This window comes from Pelobates fuscus, chromosome 5 (genome assembly GCF_036172605.1).
Source record: "Pelobates fuscus isolate aPelFus1 chromosome 5, aPelFus1.pri, whole genome shotgun sequence".
Taxonomy (NCBI): Eukaryota; Metazoa; Chordata; class Amphibia; order Anura; family Pelobatidae; genus Pelobates; species Pelobates fuscus.
The window spans coordinates 167,240,756-167,261,413 of record NC_086321.1 but is presented as its reverse complement, the minus strand read 5'-3'; the positions used below and the strand labels follow the sequence as shown (position 1 = coordinate 167,261,413).

Sequence of the window (20,658 nt, the reverse complement as noted above, 5' to 3'; positions counted from 1 at the left end):
TCCGCGCCGTCCGTTCAGCACCTCGGTCAGCTCCCAGTGTAAGTCTCGCGAGAGCCGCGGCTCTCGCGAGACTTACACTGGGAGCTGACAGAGGGAGCTGCACAGACCGCGCGGAGGAGGAGAGAGCTGACAGGAGCTGCAGGAAAGGTAAGTACAGCTCTGACAGCCCCCCTCTCCCCCCCACTGAACTGCCACTGGACCACCAGGAAAGGAGAGCCCCCCTCCCTGCCATATATCAAGCAGGGAGGGGGGACGAAAAAAACAAATATAAATAAAATAATAAAAAAAAATTAATAATAAAAAAAAAAGGGGTATAAGGACCACTATGGGAGGGGGGGGGGTATAAGGACCACTATGGGAGGGAGGGGGTGGGTTAAGGACCACTATGGGAGGGAGGGGGGTATAAGGACCGCTATGGGAGGGAGGGGGGGTATAAGGACCACTATGGGAGGGAGGGGGGGGGGGGTAAGGACCACTATGGGAGGGAGGGGGGGGTATAAGGACCACTATGGGAGGGAGGGGGGGGGTATAAGGACCACTATGGGAGGGAGGGGGGGGGATAAGGACCACTATGGGAGGGAGGGGGGATAAGGACCACTATGGGAGGGAGGGGGGGGATAAGGACCACTATGGGAGGGAGGGGGGGGATAAGGACCACTATGGGAGGGAGGGGGGGGATAAGGACCACTATGGGAGGGAGGGGGGTATAAGGACCACTATGGGAGGGAGGGGGGGTATAAGGACCACTATGGGAGGGAGGGGGGGTATAAGGACCACTATGGGAGGGGGTGGGATAAGGACCACTATGGGAGGGAGGGGGGGTATAAGGACCATTATGGGAGGGAGGGGGGGGGTATATGGACCACTATGGGAGGGATGGGGGGGATAAGGAACACTATGGGAGGGAGAAGGGGGATAAGGACCACTATGAGAGGGAGGGGGTGGGATAAGGACCACTATGGGAGGGGAGGGTAAGGACCACTAGGGGAGGGGTGAGTCAGGACCACTGGGGGGGGGAGTGAAGGAACACGGGGGTGGGGAGGTAAGGACCACTGAGGGAGGAGGAGGGGAAGTCAGGACATATGGGGGGGGGAGGGGGCGGCAAAATTTTTTTTGCCTACGGCGGCAAATATCCTTGCACCGGCCCTGCACACACTGCATTCACACACTGCATTCATGCACACACACACTGCACTCATACACACACTGCATTCATACACACACGCTGCACTCATACACACACACATACGCACACACTGCATTCATTATACACACACTGTAAATAAATATTCAATTAATGTATTTTTTTTAGGATCTAATTTTATTTAGAAATTTACCAGTAGCTGCTGCATTTCCCACCCTAGTCTTATACTCGAGTCAATAAGTTTTCCCAGTTTTTTGGGATAAAATTAGGGGCCTCGGCTTATATTCGGGTCGGCTTATACTCGAGTATATACGGTAGTTTATTTTCCATATCCTTACATTTTGCTGTGATTAGATTATATAGGATTATATGATACTTTGAATTTTTGTTTAATAATTAATATCATGTAATATGTTTGTATGTTAAATTACATATCCAATTGACTTATCATACGAAAGAATTACACATTTGGTTTCCCGAATACAAATAATTAGTAAGATTAAGACGGACTTAAAACCTATTAGGATTTATGCCTTTTATTCTTAATTTTTCTTGTTTGAATATATAGGGTGTGATGCCCTGTCATACTAGACTCTTTTAAAGATTTCAGTGTGTTTTGCAAAGATTTCCCTTTCTTTTTGAAGATAACAGTATTATTGCGAGTTGAATTTAAGAGAACATTTCCTGCGAAAGTGTGGTAACATGTTCAGGCTTTTTTTGTGATTAATTCCACAATGATTTACTACTATTTTTTGTGTTTTCTAGTTTTCATTGCTTAGGATGTGTCATATGTGTATGTATATGTGTATACATATATACCTATATATATATAGGTATATATGTATATATGTATATATATATGTGTGTGTATATGTATGTATGTATGCATTTGCTGTAATATCTTTGGAAGTACTATGTGTTTAGCTCTACCACCTTACTTTCCTATACTCCCCAAATGCTGGGCCTAAATCTTTTTTTATTTTTTACCTGACAGCATAATGTTTACATTTTTTCTCTGAAGCAGCTCACTATTGGCCTGATTTTTTTATTTTATTTTTTGGAATATACCTTTTTTACCTTTTTCTTTTTCCGTCCCAGTTTTTTTTTTCTTTTTATATATATTTTGTTAAATTTCTTTTTATTTATTTGCATTTTATATATTTTTTCTTTCCATCTATGTTTATATTGTTATTGCTGGTAAACTGTGCTGTTCTGCTATCATATGGTGTATCATATGTGTTGGCTGTATTTATTTAGTCTGTTATGCAATATTTTCACCTCATGTGTCTGAATTTTTGTATTCTCTTGTGGGTTATGTATTCGGTTCCTGTCTATGCTTCTTTCTGAATAATGGTATAACCCAGCGGTTCCCAACACGAGCACACAGGGGCACCGCAAGATATGTTCCCGGTGCTATAATCATAGCACCAGGAACCGTTCCTCACTCTCCCTCTCTGGCTCACTCGCAGTGTAATGCTGACAACCGGCAGGGGAGGGAGGCAGAAAGAACCCGGGGGAGCTCTAACATGCAGCTCCGCCGGGTTCTCCTCTTGTGAGCTCGGAGCGTTGCCGTGGTTACCACCAGGGCTTCCCCACTGGACCCCCAGGGATTGCTGGAAATGTCCCCCGTCCCATGCAAAGGTAAAAATAAAGTTTATATTTATTAATTTGCCCTCCTACTCCCACAGATCCCACACCACACTGCCCCCATACCCACACACTACCCCCATACACACACACTACCCACGATACACACAATTACCCCACCATACATACACATTGTCCCCCATACACACACTGCCCCCACACACTTTACCCCTCACACAACCTGCCCCCAATATGCACACGCTGCCCCCCACACACTGCCCCCCACACACTGCACCCCTCACACATACTGTACCCATCACACAACCTGCCCCCCATGCACACTGTACCCCTCACACCCACTGTACAAACTTTCTCACACACACACACACTACATCCTTCACAAACACAATGCACCCCTGTACACACACTGCACCCGTCACACACACACACTCACACTGCACCCCTCACACACACACATTGCAACCCTCACACACACACTCCACCATTCACACACACATATATTGTACATATTAAGGGCATCTTGAACCTAAAAAGTTTGGGAACCACTGGTATAACCTGATGACATTGAAGTTATTGACCTTCAACATACGGGGACTGAACCCACCCCATAAGAGAAGACTATTATTTAACGAGGTGAACGCCTTTAAAAAAGGCATTTCCCTGTTCAATTCCATTCCACCTATAAAACCAAATCTAGAGGTGTGTCAATCCTGTTTAGTAGGAATTTGGCATGCCAAACTGTTAAAATTATTGATGACTCTGAGGGCAGATTCTTTATTTGGGTAGGCAAGTTTAACAACATAACTTACACAGTGGATAACATTTACATTCCAAATGCGGGCTAATTAAAATTTTTAAAGAACATTCTTAAGAAAGTTTTAGGTGAATGCAATGGGAGACTGATTTTGTGTGGTGATACAAACTTTGTGATGGATCATGAATTAGATATAATGAGAGAGACTGTTTCTTTGTCTGAAAGGCATGACAGTGAAAGTTTGGCAGAGATATTCTCAATATCTTTTTTCTATGGATATATATGATGTGAGTGACTCACGAGAATGAAAAATACTATACTTATAATTCAGTGCAGTATAACACGTGCTCACGTATTGATAGGTTTTTGGTGGATGAGGCAACTTTGCATACTGTAATAAGATCTGAAATATTGGACATCAATTGGTCTGACCATGCCCAATAATGTTACATGTTTCTGAGTCCCTCTCGGTGACTCCAGGCAGACCGTGGACATTAATTGACAACTTGATTTTGGAACTTGAAAATAAATTAATAACTATCTGAAAATACCCTTACTAATTACTTTAAAGAGAATTTGGATCCAGACCTGGCTCTTGAAACAGTTGTGAATGCTTACAAATCTGTTGTGAGAGATCACTTCATTCAATGAGCAATCCTACTTGAAAAAAACTAAATCCAAAAATTTGAAATCTTTGGAAAAGGATTTATGCAACTTAAATCAGGCGAATAAACTTAGCCCACTCCCCTCATTACTGACTATGTAAAATTACATCAAGCAACAAATTGACACTATACAATCGGCTCATACAAGCTTCATGTTGAAACGTTTAAGACTAGTGATGTCGCGAACATAACATTTTCGGTTCACGAACGGCGAACGCGAACTTCCGTAAATGTTTGCGAACGGGCGAACCGGGCGAACCGCCATAGACTTCAATGGGCAGGCGAATTTTAAAACCCACAGTGACTCTTTCTGGCCACAATAGTGATGGAAAAGTTGTTTCAAGGGGACTAACACCTGGACTGTGGCATGCCGGAGGGGGATCCATGGCAAAACTCCCATGGAAAATTACATAGTTGATGCAGAGTCTGGTTTTAATCCATAAAGGGCATAAATCACCTAACATTCCTAAATTGTTTGGAATAACCTGCTTTAAAACATCAGGTATGATGTTGTATCGATCAGGTAGTGTAAGGGTTACACCCGCTTCACAGTGACAGACCAAACTCCCCGTTTAACGCACCGCAAACAACCGCAAACAGTTCATTTGCACAACCGCAAACTCCCCATTTGCACAAGGTTGGATACGAAGCTAGCCATGTCCCATTCCTTGTCCTCACTGATGTCATTGAAGGTCTCTCTTCCTCCACCGAGGAAGTGGGAGATGGAAAAAGATGCTAGGTCGGTCCTCCTACTTCAAATTTGGGGCACTGCGCGTGCAATCTAATGTGCCACCAGATAGGAGTAGTGTGTTAAGTAGTACTATTCTTATCAGTTTAATCCCTGTTACGTCCCCTATCAGGGGACGTGTATATAAGGCATCGATTTTAGGAAGCGGGAGATGGAAAAAGATGCTTGGTCCGTCCTCCTACTTCAAATTTGGGGCACTGCGCGTGCAATCTAATGTGCCACCAGATAGGAGTGGTGTGTTAAGTAGTACTATTCCTATCAGTTTAATCCCTGTTACGTCCCCTATCAGGGTAAGTGTATATAAGGCATTGATTTTAGGAAGCGGGAGATGGAAAAAGATGCTTGGTCGGTCCTCCTACTTCAAATTTGGGGCACTGCGCGTGCAATCTAATGTGCCACCAGATAGGAGTGGTGTGTTAAGTAGTACTAATCCTATCAGTTTAATCCCTGTTACGTCCCCTATCAGAGGACGTGTATATAAGGTATCGATTTTAGGAAGCGGGAGATGGAAAAAGATGCTTGGTTGGTCCTCCTACTTCAAATTTGGGGCACTGCGCATGCAATCTAATGTGCCACCAGATAGGAGTGGTGTGTTAAGTAGTACTATTCTTATCAGTTTAATCCCTGTTACGTACCCTATCAGGGGACGTTTATATAAGGCATCGATTTTAGGAAGCGGGAGATGGAAAAAGATGCTTGGTCGGTCCTCCTACTTCAAATTTGGGGCACTGCGCGTGCAATCTAATGTGCCACCAGATAGGAGTGGTGTGTTAAGTAGTACTATTCCTATCAGTTTAATCCCTGTTACGTCCCCTATCAGGGTAAGTGTATATAAGGCATTGATTTTAGGAAGCGGGAGATGGAAAAAGATGCTTGGTCGGTCCTCCTACTTCAAATTTGGGGCACTGCGCGTGCAATCTAATGTGCCACCAGATAGGAGTGGTGTGTTAAGTAGTCGAATGTCGAATGCATCGCCCACTGTCAGTCCCTTCGGGATCCATCCCTCATTCATCTTAATAAAGGTGAGGTAATCTACACTTTTTTGACCTAGGCGACTTCTCTTCTCAGTGACAATACCTCCTGCTGCACTGAAGGTCCTTTCTGACAGGACACTTGAAGCGGGGCAGGCCAGAAGTTCTATCGCAAATTGGGATAGCTCAGGCCACAGGTCAAGCCGGCACACCCAGTAGTCAAGGGGTTCATTGCTCCTCAGAGTGTCGATATCTGCAGTTAAGGCGAGGTAGTCTGCTACCTGTCGGTCGAGTCGTTCTCTGAGGGTGGACCTCGAAGGGCTGTGGCGATGCGTAGGACTTAAAAAGCTCCGCATGTCCTCCATCAACAACACGTCTGTAAAGCATCCTCTCCTTGCCGGCGTGGTCGTGGGAGGAGGAGGATTACTTTCACCTGTTAGATTCCCGTTGTGCTGTGACATCACCCTTATACGCTGTGTAAAGCATACTTTTTAATTGATTTTGGAACTGTTGCATCCTTTCCGACTTGCCGTAATTCGGTAACATTTCAGGCACTTTCTGCTTATACCGGGGGTCTAGTAGCATGGACACCCAGTACAGGTCGTTCTCCTTCAGCCTTTTTATACGAGGGTCCCTCAACAGGCACGACAGCATGAAAGACCCCATTTGCACAATGTTGGATGCCGAGCTATTCATGTCCTGTTCCTCATCCTCAGTGATCTCTCTGAAGGTATGTTCCTCCCCCCAGCCACATACAACACCACGGGTACCAGATATGTGACAACGAGCACCCTGGGATGCCTGTTGTGGTTGGTCTTCCTCCTCTTCCTCAAAGCCACATTCCTCCTCTGACTCCTCTTCCTCACAATCCTCTTCCAGCGTTGCCGCAGGTCCAGCAAGCGATGCTGATCAGGCTGTTTCTGGTGGTGATGGTGACCACAAATCTTCCTCTTCACGCTCATCTACGGCCTGATCCAGCACTCTTCGCAGGGCAAGCTCCAGGAAGAAAACAAATGGTATGATGTCGCTGATGGTGCCTTTGGTGCGACTGACTAGGTTTGTCACCTCCTAAAAAGGACGCATGAGCCTACAGGCATTGCGCATGAGCGTCCAGTAAGGTGGCCAAAAAATTCCCAGCTCCGCAGAGGCTGTCCTAGCACCCCGGTCATACAAATACTTGTTAACGGCTTTTTCTTGTTGGAGCAGGCGGTCAAACATTAGGAGTGTTGAATTCCAACGTGTCTGGCTGTCACAAATCAAGCACCTCACTGGCATGTGTTTTCGCCACTGGATATCGTAAAAGTGCGCCATGGGCGTGTAGCAACGCCTGAAATGGCCACACACCTTCCTGGCCTCCTTAAGGTCGTCCTGTAAGCTTGGGTACTTATGCACAAAGCGCTGTACGATCAGATTACACACATGTGCCATGCACGGCACATGTGTTAACTTGCCCAAATGCAATGCCGCCAACAAATTTATTTCGTTGTCACAAACCACTTTGCCAATCTCCAGTTGGTGCGGAGTCAGCCACTGATCCACCTGTGCATTCAGGGGGGGACAGGAGTGCTGGTCCGGTGTGACTCTCTGCTTTCAGCAAGTCAACCCCAAGACGGCGTGACACTGCTGTATCCGGGATGTGGAATAGTACCTGGGGAGCTGGGTGGGTGCCGTTGATGTGGAGCAAGACGCATCAGCAGAAGAGGACTCAGCCGAGGAGGTTATGGAAGAGGATGGAGTAGGAGGAGTAGAGGAGGTGGCAGCAGGCCTGCCTGCAAGTCGTGGCGGTGTCACCAACTCCTCTGCAGAGCCACGCATTCCATGCTTGGCAGCCGTCAGCAGGTTTACCAAATGCACAGTGTAATATACCTGCCCTGACCATGCTTTGCAGACCAGGTATCAGTGGTCAGATGGACCCTTGCCCCAACACTATGCACAATAACCAGCGATACCAATCAAGTAAGTATTCTCCTGCACATATAGACACAAGAAAATATGCTCCTGCACGCTTAAACACAAGATCACCCAAACCTACCAACACATATGGCAATAGAGGAAGAAACACACAAATTACACTAAATCAAGATAAAGGTTAATTTCAAAAAAGACAACACATCCAAAAACACAAACAAACAAGACAGATGTTTCACACTATAGATCAAAATCACAATAAAAAACACCACTAGTAGTAAGACCAAAAACACACAGACACACACACACGACAGATATCTCCAAGGAGAAAAATTTTAAACGATAAATATACATGGGAAAAGGTAAACACCAAGACCTACAAACATTTTGAAAAGGCTCTATCCAGGTCACCTACTGATCTGTTAAGAAACACTAGATATCACAGCCTATCCTTCTCTGAACACCTTGATGAGATATCTTTTTTAGAAATTCCCATGAACCAAAAGATACATACAAACCACCTTCCATTCACCCCTATAGTGGGGTGGAAAAGATCCCTAGAGGAAGAAGAGCAGGAAGAAGACATAACCACAATAAAAATAGTAAGATCAGGCCCATTCTAAGCAAACAATGAGATAATAATGAAAATGGTGTCTTTAATTTATCCAGTAAAGTACTACAAGCCTACAGACAAATGTTTTAAACAAAGGACTATACTTTGCACCGACTTTTAACAATTCTCAGGCTTTTATAGATGTAAGCAAATGTGTCAGAAACGCCACACTTAAACGTTTTTATCTTACCAAAAATGTAGAATCAAATAACGATATCAAAAAAGATGAAAATGATGGCTTTAAGAATAGTTCTTTAAGAAACAAATCTACCTTTTACCCATCATATTACAAATCTGTGGCATTATATAAGTAAATAGGGATTTAAATTCAATCTCAACAAAAAAGAAAGAGAAGCTATAAAAGACTTACAAAGAGACGATTCAACAGTAATAAAACCAGCAGACAAGGGAGGAGGCTTGGTCATTCAGTCGAAAGAGTACGTGTACGAAAAAGAAGCATACAAAAAATGATGTACAAACATATGCTAAACTATATAAAGATCCCACAAAAGATATACAAATCTTTTAACCATACCTTTAGATAAAGGCAAGTTAAACGGAGTTCTTAATTCACAAGAATTTAGCTATATCAATGTGGCACACCCAAAAATTAAAGTTATTTACATACTCCCCAAAATTCACAAAGACCCCAATACCCCACCTGGAAGACCCATTGTCTCCGGTATAGGATCAATTTTAGCCAATCTTTCAGGGTACAGGTACTCCTCACTTACCAACAGGGTGTCACGATTACATCCTCTCCATGTACGATGCTCAATAATGGTCACCTTTCCGGAAGTAAGAAGGGGGCTGCTCGGTGGTCCTGTACCATGAGACTGGGGTTTTGCAACATGCCAGTGGACGCCGGCCACTGCAAACCCACACGGTTATATAGCCCCACATCTGTCCATGGTAGTAGTGACGTCAACGTGCGGGTGATGGCACAAAGAGGATGCACGCGCACGTTTTGGGGTCAAAGGACGGTTACGGCCAATCGGATCCACAAGAGGGATATTTAAGCTCACTCATTTCTTCCACTTATTGCCCTGTTGTGGTTTCCCTTTGCTGTTTATCCGAGAGTGTTCCTGATCTTGTTTCTTTGGTTATTGACTTTGGCTTCGTTCTGACTTCCCTGAATTCTAGTTCCCTTGACTATTGGCTATTCCTTGCAACTGTGTTTATTTCTGTGTTCCTGACCTCAGCTAGTATTTCAACTATTCTCTGGTAAGTTAAGCCCTGCCATTCTAATATTACAGATCAACTGTAATCCTGACACCGGGTTCCGTTCCTATGACTCGGTGGCCTACTCTTTCTGTTAACAGTCTGACCCACAAAGTTAGAAGATAGAAAAAAATATGTGTCGTGCTACACTGCTGGTCCCGGGTGCAGCGGCCCACTAGAAAATCTCCCGGTATCCCGCTGGTCCAGTCCAGCCCTGATCCAGGGACAACCTTAAAGAGACATGTGTAATAATCACTACACTTCATTGTAGTTGTTAGGGGCATAGTCCCTCACTTATGTGGGAAACCATTTTTGAGTGGTGTAGGAATAATCAAGGGTCTCCCATTCCTGTTCCCTCACTAACCATGCTACTAATTTGAATTTGCAAATTCTGTTTTGCTGAAAGGCTTCTCAGTGTATCCACAATCCTTCAGTTGTATATAATACAGTTTTAACTCAGTTATGGCATTCAGCCCTCCTCCTTTCAGAGATGTAATCTATGCACCTGGAGAAAAAGCATAGAAATGAAATGCAAGCATATAGGGTGACAGTTTCTAAAAATACATTACCCATTGCTGAAGAGTTTATGAAAAATGTTTAGTTCCATTCTGAAACAGTTTGGCATCATATCTGACTGATATTTTCCATTCCTTGTCCATCTCATTAAATCTTTTCATTATGCGGAGTAGGCTGACTAAACGCATACTACATGCCTCATTAGCCAACAATGAATTCTCTGGGTTAGCACAGGCATACAGTACTCGCAGACAGCAAAGTGCTACTGGAAAAAGGCATTTAAATAAAATACAAAAGAAACTGTAACAGAATACAGAGATCGATAAGAGGTGAAGGTCTAGCAGTCTGATATCTGTGAGTGTATGTTTGTACGTGTGAGTGGTTCTTTGTGTGGCAGTGTGTGTGTGTCTGTGTATGTGACAGTGTTTGTCCATATGTGAATAAGCACCCATACTAATACACCAACAAAACACTTAAATACACCCCTGCATTTACACACATATACTCCATGCAAAACATGCCTATATTCAAACACACTGCGACTCCACAAAAATATAACCTTGCACAGATGAATAAACTGTAGATCCCCAGCTGGTATTGTGTAAATTCTCTTACAGTTCTAGATCTACTTTGTGGCTAACTTTTCTCTTTTAGCTAGGGAATAATTCTTAAAACTAGGATCTTCTATTCATTTTTATTACACCTGCTTCTAATAATAAAAGCTGTTGAAGGTATGAGAACCCTACATGTTTCTGTTTCTTTTTGGTTCTACAGCAGACAACTGCAGTCCTTGTGATAGCTAGACAGTTTGCACATGCACACTATGTTATCCCATATAAGAACATATGTCAGGTAGATATTTCACCTGTATTTTTTCTTTCCAAAATTGTATACATTATTTAATTAATAAATAAATACAATGACATCCACATTGTCAACACATATATCTATCCTACAGTTCTGATGTGCAGGATTCTTGGCTAAAGAATCTGGTGACGATGATAGCACTCCAGACATTTATTTTAGTTTGTTTTTGGAGGAAAGCTGTTATGATAATTATAATAATAATAGTAATAGTTATATAGAAAATTAAAATATGTAGGAATTACAAGATGAGCATCTTTGACAGGAGAGTGAGCAGTCCACTATTTTCTGCACCTACTGTGCACTTGACACTTTCTCTAAGCCCATCTGTATTTACAGATCTGCAGTAAAATCACCTAATTTACTTGAAACAGTTGGAGCATCATCTCCCACCAGTGACAGAAGTAGCTCATCCAATGATATTAGTATTATTAACACCACCACCTCCCTTGCCATTAGGAAACCATGTGCTAGTGTAGAGGCTTGTTTTGTGACTCATGCAAATCCATCTGTATCTTCATCAACCACAAAGTGAAGGGTTGAGAAATGTCATGCCAAAGCAAAGTTTTGATTTACTTTAAAAGCCTTCCAGGAGGGCAAATTGCAAAGTATAAATTGGACTTCAAGAAAGTAATTACGGGAAGAGTGAAGGCTCATCGCACTAGTGCCAGTATAAACCAGCATTTGACACCACAAGTATGTATTGCTGACTAGAGAATCAGAGAAAATGTACTAGGGTAGGTAGCAGGCCCACTGATACTGTATCGGATTCTTCACAGCCAACTACCATCGGTATCACCTCCACTACTGCGACCCTTAGGCATAGTAGGGAGGATGTTGAGCCTTGTGCCACTAGGTGACAAAGATAGGCAGACTACCAGTCCACATCATCCCATAGACGTGTCCACCAGCCTACTCTTGAACACTTTGTTTCATTTTATTCCATGAGTATGTAAAAACAGAATAAAAAAATTAACCTGCCTAATTGATCAGCTGATATGGGGACCTTCATTTTCCATAATAAAAGGGGAACCCTTTAAGTAGCTGATACAGGCCCTTTCTCCACAATATGTACTTCCCTCATTATTTACTTTCATCAGGAACATGTTCCCATTACTGTACTGTTGCTGCTGCTACTAGTGAAGGATTAACAGTTGAGGACTGTAGGCCAGTGGGTTTACTTCGCCACGTATTTATGGAGTGCTCCTAATGGACAGCATGTCTTTGTCTTCTTAAAGGAATGTTGGTTCCTATGCATGGTGGTTGTAGTGAAGGAGGGCCAAACTTTAGCAGCATGTCATATGTAGAACAGCAAAGCTATTGATCACTCTTGCTACATACTGAGGTGATGGACAAAAAAGCACACTTCAGAAAACATATTGCAGGCAAACAGACAAATAGTTTCAAATTGATTGAGAGATCAGGCAGGTACCAATCTGCATGTTGGGTTCATGGTCGCTGAGTGAGCTGCTAATTTGGAAAAACAACTCTACAACAGGGTTCCTTGGTAGGGTGAAGAGAGCAATTTAGAAGGCCAACATTATGGTGCAAACCATATTTGAGTGTTGCAGGAGGATACCTAGCTATGTCCACTGTAGTGTGAGAACTAGCCAATTTTTGAGGCAGTAGCAAGAGAAAAGAGAGCTTCCCAAATAGTATCTTCAACAGGATATCACAAAGTGGGTCAACTCTACTTTATACATGCTGGAAAGAATTCTGGAATAAAAAATCAATAGTCTGTCTTTCCACCACTCCATTTGCGTTGTGTCCCCACTAGATTTGAAGATTGGACAGTAAAAGGCCATCTAGTGTCAGTTATTTAATTTAGGAACTATGAGCCACAGTAATGCCTGTTTGGGACAGGTCATCCCAATGTTCACCCATCTCACAAACAGGATGGATACCTTATTGGAAAACAAGTAATTAGTTCCTGGTGGCACAGTTCACACCGATTTTGACAGTGGTCAAACAGCTGCAAAACTACTCAATGCTCATCTGAGCAATTGCTAATTACTGTAAACCGATACTAGAATCCTATGTAATCCTACAATTAAAGGGACACTCCAGGCACCCAGACCACTTCTGCCTATTGGAGTGGTCTGGGTACCAACTCCCACTACTCCTCCCACTACTCCTAACCCTGCAATAATTACCTTGCAGGGTTAACTCCACTTCTAGTGGCTGTCTACTAGACAGCCACTAGAGGGAATTTCCTGGATTATAGCACAGGTTATCTGTGCTAGAGAATCGCTGAACGTCATCACGCCGTGTGAGAACCTCCAGCGTTGCTCATTTCCCCATAGGAAAGCATTGACAATCTTTTTCAATGCTTTCCTATGGGGAGCGCTAATGCACATGCATAGTGACACTAGGCCTACAACCCTGACCCCTTGCCTGCCACACACCCTCCAATGGTGTTTTCCCGGTTCTCCACCTTAGTGTGGGAGTCTGAGGCCTCGCAATCTGAGTCGTAGCAGAAGTTTTGAGGGTTTGGTGTGTTCGGCACTGGCCATCCTCATCTTAGACAGCACTTTCTCCATGGATGCGGCTACTGCTGCGTCAATCATGGCTTGGAAGTCAGGAGAGGTGCTCTGGGAGTCTTCCATGATATAATGTAGGGCAGGGACCTTGGCACTTATTGAGGGTGTGTGGCAGGCAAGGGGTCAGGGTTGTAGGCCTAGTGTCACTATGGTAGTGATAGCACCAGCAGTACTAGTGATGAACCCCAGCAGGGTATAATAACTCAGAGTAATAGAAGTACCAGCAGTACTATTGATAGACCCCAGCAGGGTATGATAAACTTGGGATAGTAATAGTACCAGCAGTACTAAACATAAACCCCAGCAGGGTTTATACGTTTTTTCTTTGCTGCTGTGGAGTTAGTAAAGAGAGTTATGCAAAATGGGAAGCCTCCTGTCATGTGATAAAATTTTATCAGATTAACTATAAATTACTGTCCTGCTGATTTCAACCAGTGTATTAGGAATTTAGAGTGATACATACATATTTATGAGGATGGGAGAGATAAGATTTTTAAACCTGGTGACTAAGAATACATATTCTGATAATATATTCTCTATTTACATCATTTATAAAAACTGCATAGAAATTGTCAATTGAGGAGCAAATATGACAATATGTTTTCTAATAAGTACTCTAGCTAGCAGAAGAACTATTTGGAAGCACAGGATTTAACTGGGAAATGAGATGGTCATGAATATGTCAAATCATTAATTTTTTGAGCATGATAAATAGAAAGGCTGTGATCCAGATTTGCTGTGACCAAATTACAGTACTAATGAAAGTCAGGCGTAGACTCTTATCTTCTTCTGTAACCAATTCATGACGCAGCTTTTCTAATTGTGAGACTTTAGAAGATTAACTGCATTAACTGAATCAGTTGTAGTGCTGGGAATGTTCTAATATCATGTACATGTGTTTTTTTTATACAGGCATCCCAAAATGAGAGACCTTAAACCAGATTCACAAAGGGACATGTGTCTGCTTGGATCCTTCGGTCAAAGACCTGCACTGTATCTAAACCCAGAGCACAAGAATAATCAGTGTCTGAAAGAGGAATATATAGCTAGGAAAAGAAGACATTGTACTGTCACTTTTTTTCTTTCCAAAAAAAATAAAGCTTTCTCACCTTTACTTCAAGTGCATTGTGCAGTGTTATTGCAAGGTACAGAATGGTTTACACACTATTGGATGGTTATGCTTAGATATGCTATATAAACTGCATGCTATTCTGGTGCTAAATTGGTCATTTTTTTACCAGCAGTTTTTGCTCCAGGAGCACGCAATTTAATTAATGTAAGCTTATGTGGTTCTTATATTGAGACAAAATAAGTCCTGCAAAATGTATAGAGCCAATATCTTCTAAAATGATAGCTAAGAAGGAAAAAAATAACTTCAAATCGACTTTATACACAGTTTACAAATCTAGCCCACAACACTTTAGAAAATAGTTTTTTTGTCCATTTCTTTCCAATAGAACTATCTTGTCCTGCATTTTGCAGATTTGGTTTTCAATATGTCACTCTTTGGAAATAAACTCACCAAGTTTCAGAACCAAATGATAAAGAAAGTTCTCTATAAAGAGTAATGTTTAGAAGATTTTACAGTACCTCCGACAGTGCTTCCAAATGTCAGTATTGTACTTTTTCTCTAAAGCCAGACAGGGAAAAATGTGCTTGGATATTCCAAGAGCATCAGCTTAATACAAACTCTTAAGGAGCAAGGCTTTTTTGAGATGAAACACGCATGTGACCAAGGTCTTTTTGGCACTTTTGCCATGCATTAATTCAACCCAAATTTCTGTGTAATTGCACCAATGCATATTACATATAATTTTTTTAAAGGAGAATTATGGCTTTTGTTTGATAGCCTATCAGTATAAGTAACAATATTACACATGAATAAAATATTTCAAAAAGTGAAAAAAAATTAAATAAAATCTTTTTTTTTTTTATAAAACAAATACTGCAAGGAGTGGATTACATTTTTATATGATTTGAAAGCCAAGACTTTGCAAAATTTGGCATGCTGAGGTTACAACCTTTATAGCAGTCACAGAATCCAGGACTGTTACACAAAAGTATATATTTGTAAAAAGTAAAAATCTCTGAAGATTGAACCATGCCATTCACCGTGAGACATATATAATCTACCTCTTTAATTTAAAATCATGCATTTTCCCAAACATCCTGTTAATTTGCTGATCAATGAAACAGAAATGATCATCCTAAAATTGAAATTATTTGACTTGAGAAAGGAATATCACATTTTAGATCAAAATAGCATAAAAATGAATATTTTTAAAATTAAGCTTTTTTTCCCCCCATTCAGATATTTTGGCTTAAAGTGATTAAACATTTGATAATTTTCAAACAATTAATTTTATAATGAATAATCAGCATCTGTAGACTAATCTATAAAGTTTAAAATACAGATAATAATAAAATAACAATGTATTTTCAAATAGGTGTATTCAAAGATTTAACTACAGCTACAGAACACTGCATACCCATAACTCCAGCACTTCCCCATAACATAATCCATTTTCAGCTCACCAACATATGTAACATATAACATACTAAAGAGTAACATATATAACATATAACACACTAAGGAATAACTGAAAAGTACCAAATTTCGACCACAATGGCAATTCTCATATTTACTAAAGCCAAATACCTTTTGAATTCAATCGGCCTAAGCGAATCAGCAGCAATGGGTCAGATACATTCATTTCTAGATTAAAATGTGTTCTTTTGCATTGAAATCCTATACAACATATACAGTTAGGTCCAGAAATATTTGGACACTGACACAACTTTTGTTATTTTGGCTATTTATCAAAATAAATTCAAGTTACAGTTAAATAATAAATATGGGCTTGAAGAGTTGTCTCTCAGCTTTAATTTGAGATGATTTACATTTAAATTTGAGGTAGGATTTAGGAATTACAGCTCTTTAATATGTAGCCCCCTCATTTTCAAGGGACCAAAAGTAATTGGACAATTGACTCAAAAGCTATTTCACGGACAGATGTGGGATATTTCTTCATCAATTAAGCAGGTAAAAGGTCTGGAGTTGATTAAAGGTATGGCATTCGCATTTGGATGCACTGGTGAGCTCTACAACTCAAAAAAGCATGGATGTCCACAAAAAAACAACCTTGATGGATGATGGTAGGATCCTTTCCATGGTAAAGAGAACCCTCTTCACAACATCCAGCCAAGTGAAGAACACTCTCCAGGAGGTAGGCATATCATTAGCCTAGCCTACCATAATGAGAGGAAATACAGAGGGCTTACTACAAGGTGCAAACCATTCATAAGCCTCAAGAATAGAAAGGCCAGATTAGACTTTGCCAAAAAACATATAAAAAAGCCAGCCCAGTTCTGGAACAGAATTTTTGGACAGATGAAACTAATATCAACCGGTACCAGAATGATAGGATGAAATTAGTATGGTATTTTGGCATATATATATATATATATATATATATATATATATATGTGTATTAGGGCTTTTGCCTATAATTGTGGCAGCAGCATGATTTCCTTACTTAAAGGAACTTTTTACGTTGCTCTACACCGTTCTTGTTCAAGAGATTTTGCATGTGGTTTACCTGTACCAGCTGTCTTCCCCCGGCCAGGACACTCTGCTTCCTATCACTGCTCCATGGTCGGTGATTCTGATCGAGTCTGCTTCCGGTTTGGTCACTCTGCTTTACTCCACAGAGTACAAATGTGCGCTGTGCCTTTAAATAATATACAAAGTTATAAAGTGCAAGTGATAGTGCACTGTAAAGTGCTAACAATGATAATGCCCACAATAGTAAAAATATATATAAAGTGCAACTCACAGTGCACTATAAAGTGCAGAAAGTATAAATAACTGAGTGGAAAATCAGTGCATAAGTGAAAAATTAGTAAAAAAATCTTTTAACCCTGGAGTCTCTTGGTATGCCCCCAGGGATAAGTTGAAACATAATGCAAATAAATACAAAGGGAAAAAAAATAGTTTAATACTGCAACACTTCTATATGAAAGATCTGTAAATGAAAATAAACTCACAAGGAGAGAGCAGTGGAAGTCTACTCTAACCTTGAAGGCTTGGTCCCATAACTAAGGCCTGGAGTATGGAAGATGATCAGGACGGCAGTTGGATATACGTATACATTCTTTCTTTATTTAACATAAAAGTTAAAATCACAAAGTGATATAGCTCTTTAGTCCCAATGTAGTTCGCACTCTTCAAATGTACTGCTTTCCAAATTCGCGATTAACTGTAGCATATGGAGTATACTGTGTAAAGGGGAGTCCTTCTGGGAACTTGAGCGCTCACATTAGGATTTTTCCGTAGGACGCTGGAGGTCCTAATGCAGAGTGTGTGGATGTCCAGTGTCAGATACCAGACTAAATGTCCGTTTGAAACCAGGAATCCCTCTAGTGGCAGAAACTGCAATAATTACCACTGTAGGGCTAAGGTACATGGGACAGTGCACCCAAACCCCTTTAATGAGCTAAAGTGGTCTGGGTGCCTACAGTGTCCCTATAATATTAATTTTCACACTAACTCAAAGCTTTCACATAATACACGTCATACATAACAGAGAAACATACATTAGGATAAAAACATGCCACCTCGTTGTTCTGGAGACATTTATAAACCACTCAACATGGTTTACTTTGTGTCCAGAACCCCAAGTTGGCATAATTTGACCATAATACATAGTTCACTGTTATGCAAATATACAGTATATAATATACACGTGTATATAAATAATGTAATATTTATGCCTTTCAAATTGCCACTGCTGATATTTACATATATAAATTGAAGAAATACAATACTTATAGTCAGAATAGCCCCTTTGACTTCAGAAGAGTAACGCAAAGAATTTAATATAATCTCTTTCAATAAAGTTTTACTTTCTCTGTCATTACCACAATAATCTCCCTGAAACAAGCTTTCATTCACTAAGTCTCTGAAGTGCGATAATTTTCTGAAATCCTACTCAAAAAACCATGCTTACGGCACAATTTATTAGAACCCGAATGCAGACACTGCAAAATACAGCCCTGAAGAATTTGTCACATTTTGATTTGTTGAGCTTACAGGTGTAAACTGTAAATATGGCCATATCCTGGAAGTTAATAAATCAAACCTATGAAATATAGGTAACAGGTTTTGCTCAAACAAGCACAATATTGTACAAAGATTGTTATTTCTTCCTTTGGGAATGCTATGTCATTCAAGACACTGAATAATGTTAAAGCCTAATTTATGAATGCAACAGTTTTGACTGGAGATGGGTTTTTGTTAAGGTTCTGCCTAACCTTGACAAGAACTGAGATTAAACTAATCTGAATGGTGGAAACAAACTTCCTGGGATGCATCAACTCTTCACCTAATTTGTACTGTACTGTAATTTCACACTGCTTAATCCATTCACAATTTGTATTAGATATAGTGAAGTCACAGCACCAAAATAGTGCTTAAATTCAACATCGATCATGTTTAAAATTCATGTGAAAAATGGGAATAAAGCACTAATTATTAAATAAAAATAAAAGTGCAATTAATATTAACTGTTCTCGTATAGATTATGTTCATAATAATAATAGGTACCGTATTTTTCGCTCTATAAGACGCACCTGACCATAAGACGCACCTAGTTTTTACAGTAGGAAAACAAGAAAAAAAATAAGTGTTCCTTACCACCCACTCCCCTCCCCTGTCCCATACTGTTTCTTATTACCCACTCCCCTCCCCTGTCCCATAGTGTTCCTTATCATACAGCTCCCCTCCCCTGTCCCACAATGTTCCTTTACCCACTCTCTCCTCCCTCCCCCATCCCATACTGTTCCTTCACCCTCTCTCCCCCCACCTGTTACTTAGTGCCCCTCTCTCTCCCCCATTTGGTCCCCTGTAGGTCTCCTACCTTTATGTAGCATAGCCGAGCGGAGCAGTGCGCTCAGGGAACCCGGCCAGACTGAAAGGAAGTGAGCACTCAGTGCTCACTTCCTTTCAGTCCGGCCAGGTACAGGAAACTGAATCTCCTGTACCGTGCACCGTAACACACTCCATAAGACGCACAGAAATTTCCCCTCACTTTTGAGGAGGAACAAAGTGCGTCTTATGGAGCGAAAAATACGGTAATTCACGAATTCTGAATTACTGTACATAAAATGAAATATCTATCTATCCATCCATCGATTTATATAATGCATAAACAGAGATAACCATTCTATATTTTATTTTAATTGTATTGTAGTTGCAGCAAATTCCAAATATATGTATTTTAAATATAAAGTAATGTGCATTAATGACATTCTATAAAATGTCTATTGTTTGGTATTTATTGACACGGTAATGGTTGCCAGTAAGCTGCATGCATGTGATGTTGACGAGATGACTATCCCATTATTATGATTCTTTCCAATATCAATGTTTGCATTATCAGTTAATTGAAAAAGAATAGCCTTTTATCTTACTTTAAACCCTCAACTTCATGCAAACACAATATTTGTGAAGAAGAGTTATTAACACAATATTCAAGTATTTGTGTAGGAGCAGAAATAACATCACAAACACCTAAGTTAACTACATGTGCAAGCATCGTCAACTGTCTTTTACCAACAGTTCCTTGTCGATCAATTAAGCCACTTGAAGGACAAATAAGCACTGTAGCAATAAAATAACATAATAAAATTAATAACACAACAAATGCACATATACATCCCACCCAAAATGTCAGAAAAAACTACAGGAATGTACATTTTGATTACAATAGGTTAATTACACACATGTCACATAGTCATCACCATCACCTCACTATCTCAGAATATCAATCATGTGATTAACAATGACAACTAAAGTTAATCTTGATTTTAAGTCAATAATTTCAGAAGCATTACTGTCAAGACTGGCCTGACCCTAACACACAAACCTAGGTTAAAGATGAATCATGAATGCATACTGGTCCTTGGAGTGGCTGAACAAACAAGAAGAAACAGAATAAATGTAAATATGATCAGGTCAAGGATAACAGAGGTACACAGAAATGATAAACAAGCCAAGGTCAAGATAATGGAAAGCAAGAATAGTTAGGTAAGTAAAAAAAAGTAAA

General features: G+C 40.7%; 1 protein-coding gene across 3 annotated transcripts in view; it reads left to right on the top strand.

Annotated features, from left to right (window-relative positions):
• Window positions 1–14,666, top strand: part of MYO18B (myosin XVIIIB) — a 560,248-nt gene extending 545,582 nt beyond the window's left edge. For all 3 annotated transcript variants that reach the window (XM_063454642.1, XM_063454641.1, XM_063454640.1), the window contains exon 44: window positions 14,465–14,666. In XM_063454642.1, the coding sequence (XP_063310712.1) occupies window positions 14,465–14,478 (14 nt within the window). In that variant the 3' untranslated portion in view covers window positions 14,479–14,666. The remainder of the gene's footprint in view (window positions 1–14,464) is intronic.
• Window positions 14,667–20,658: the final 5,992 nt, after the last annotated feature.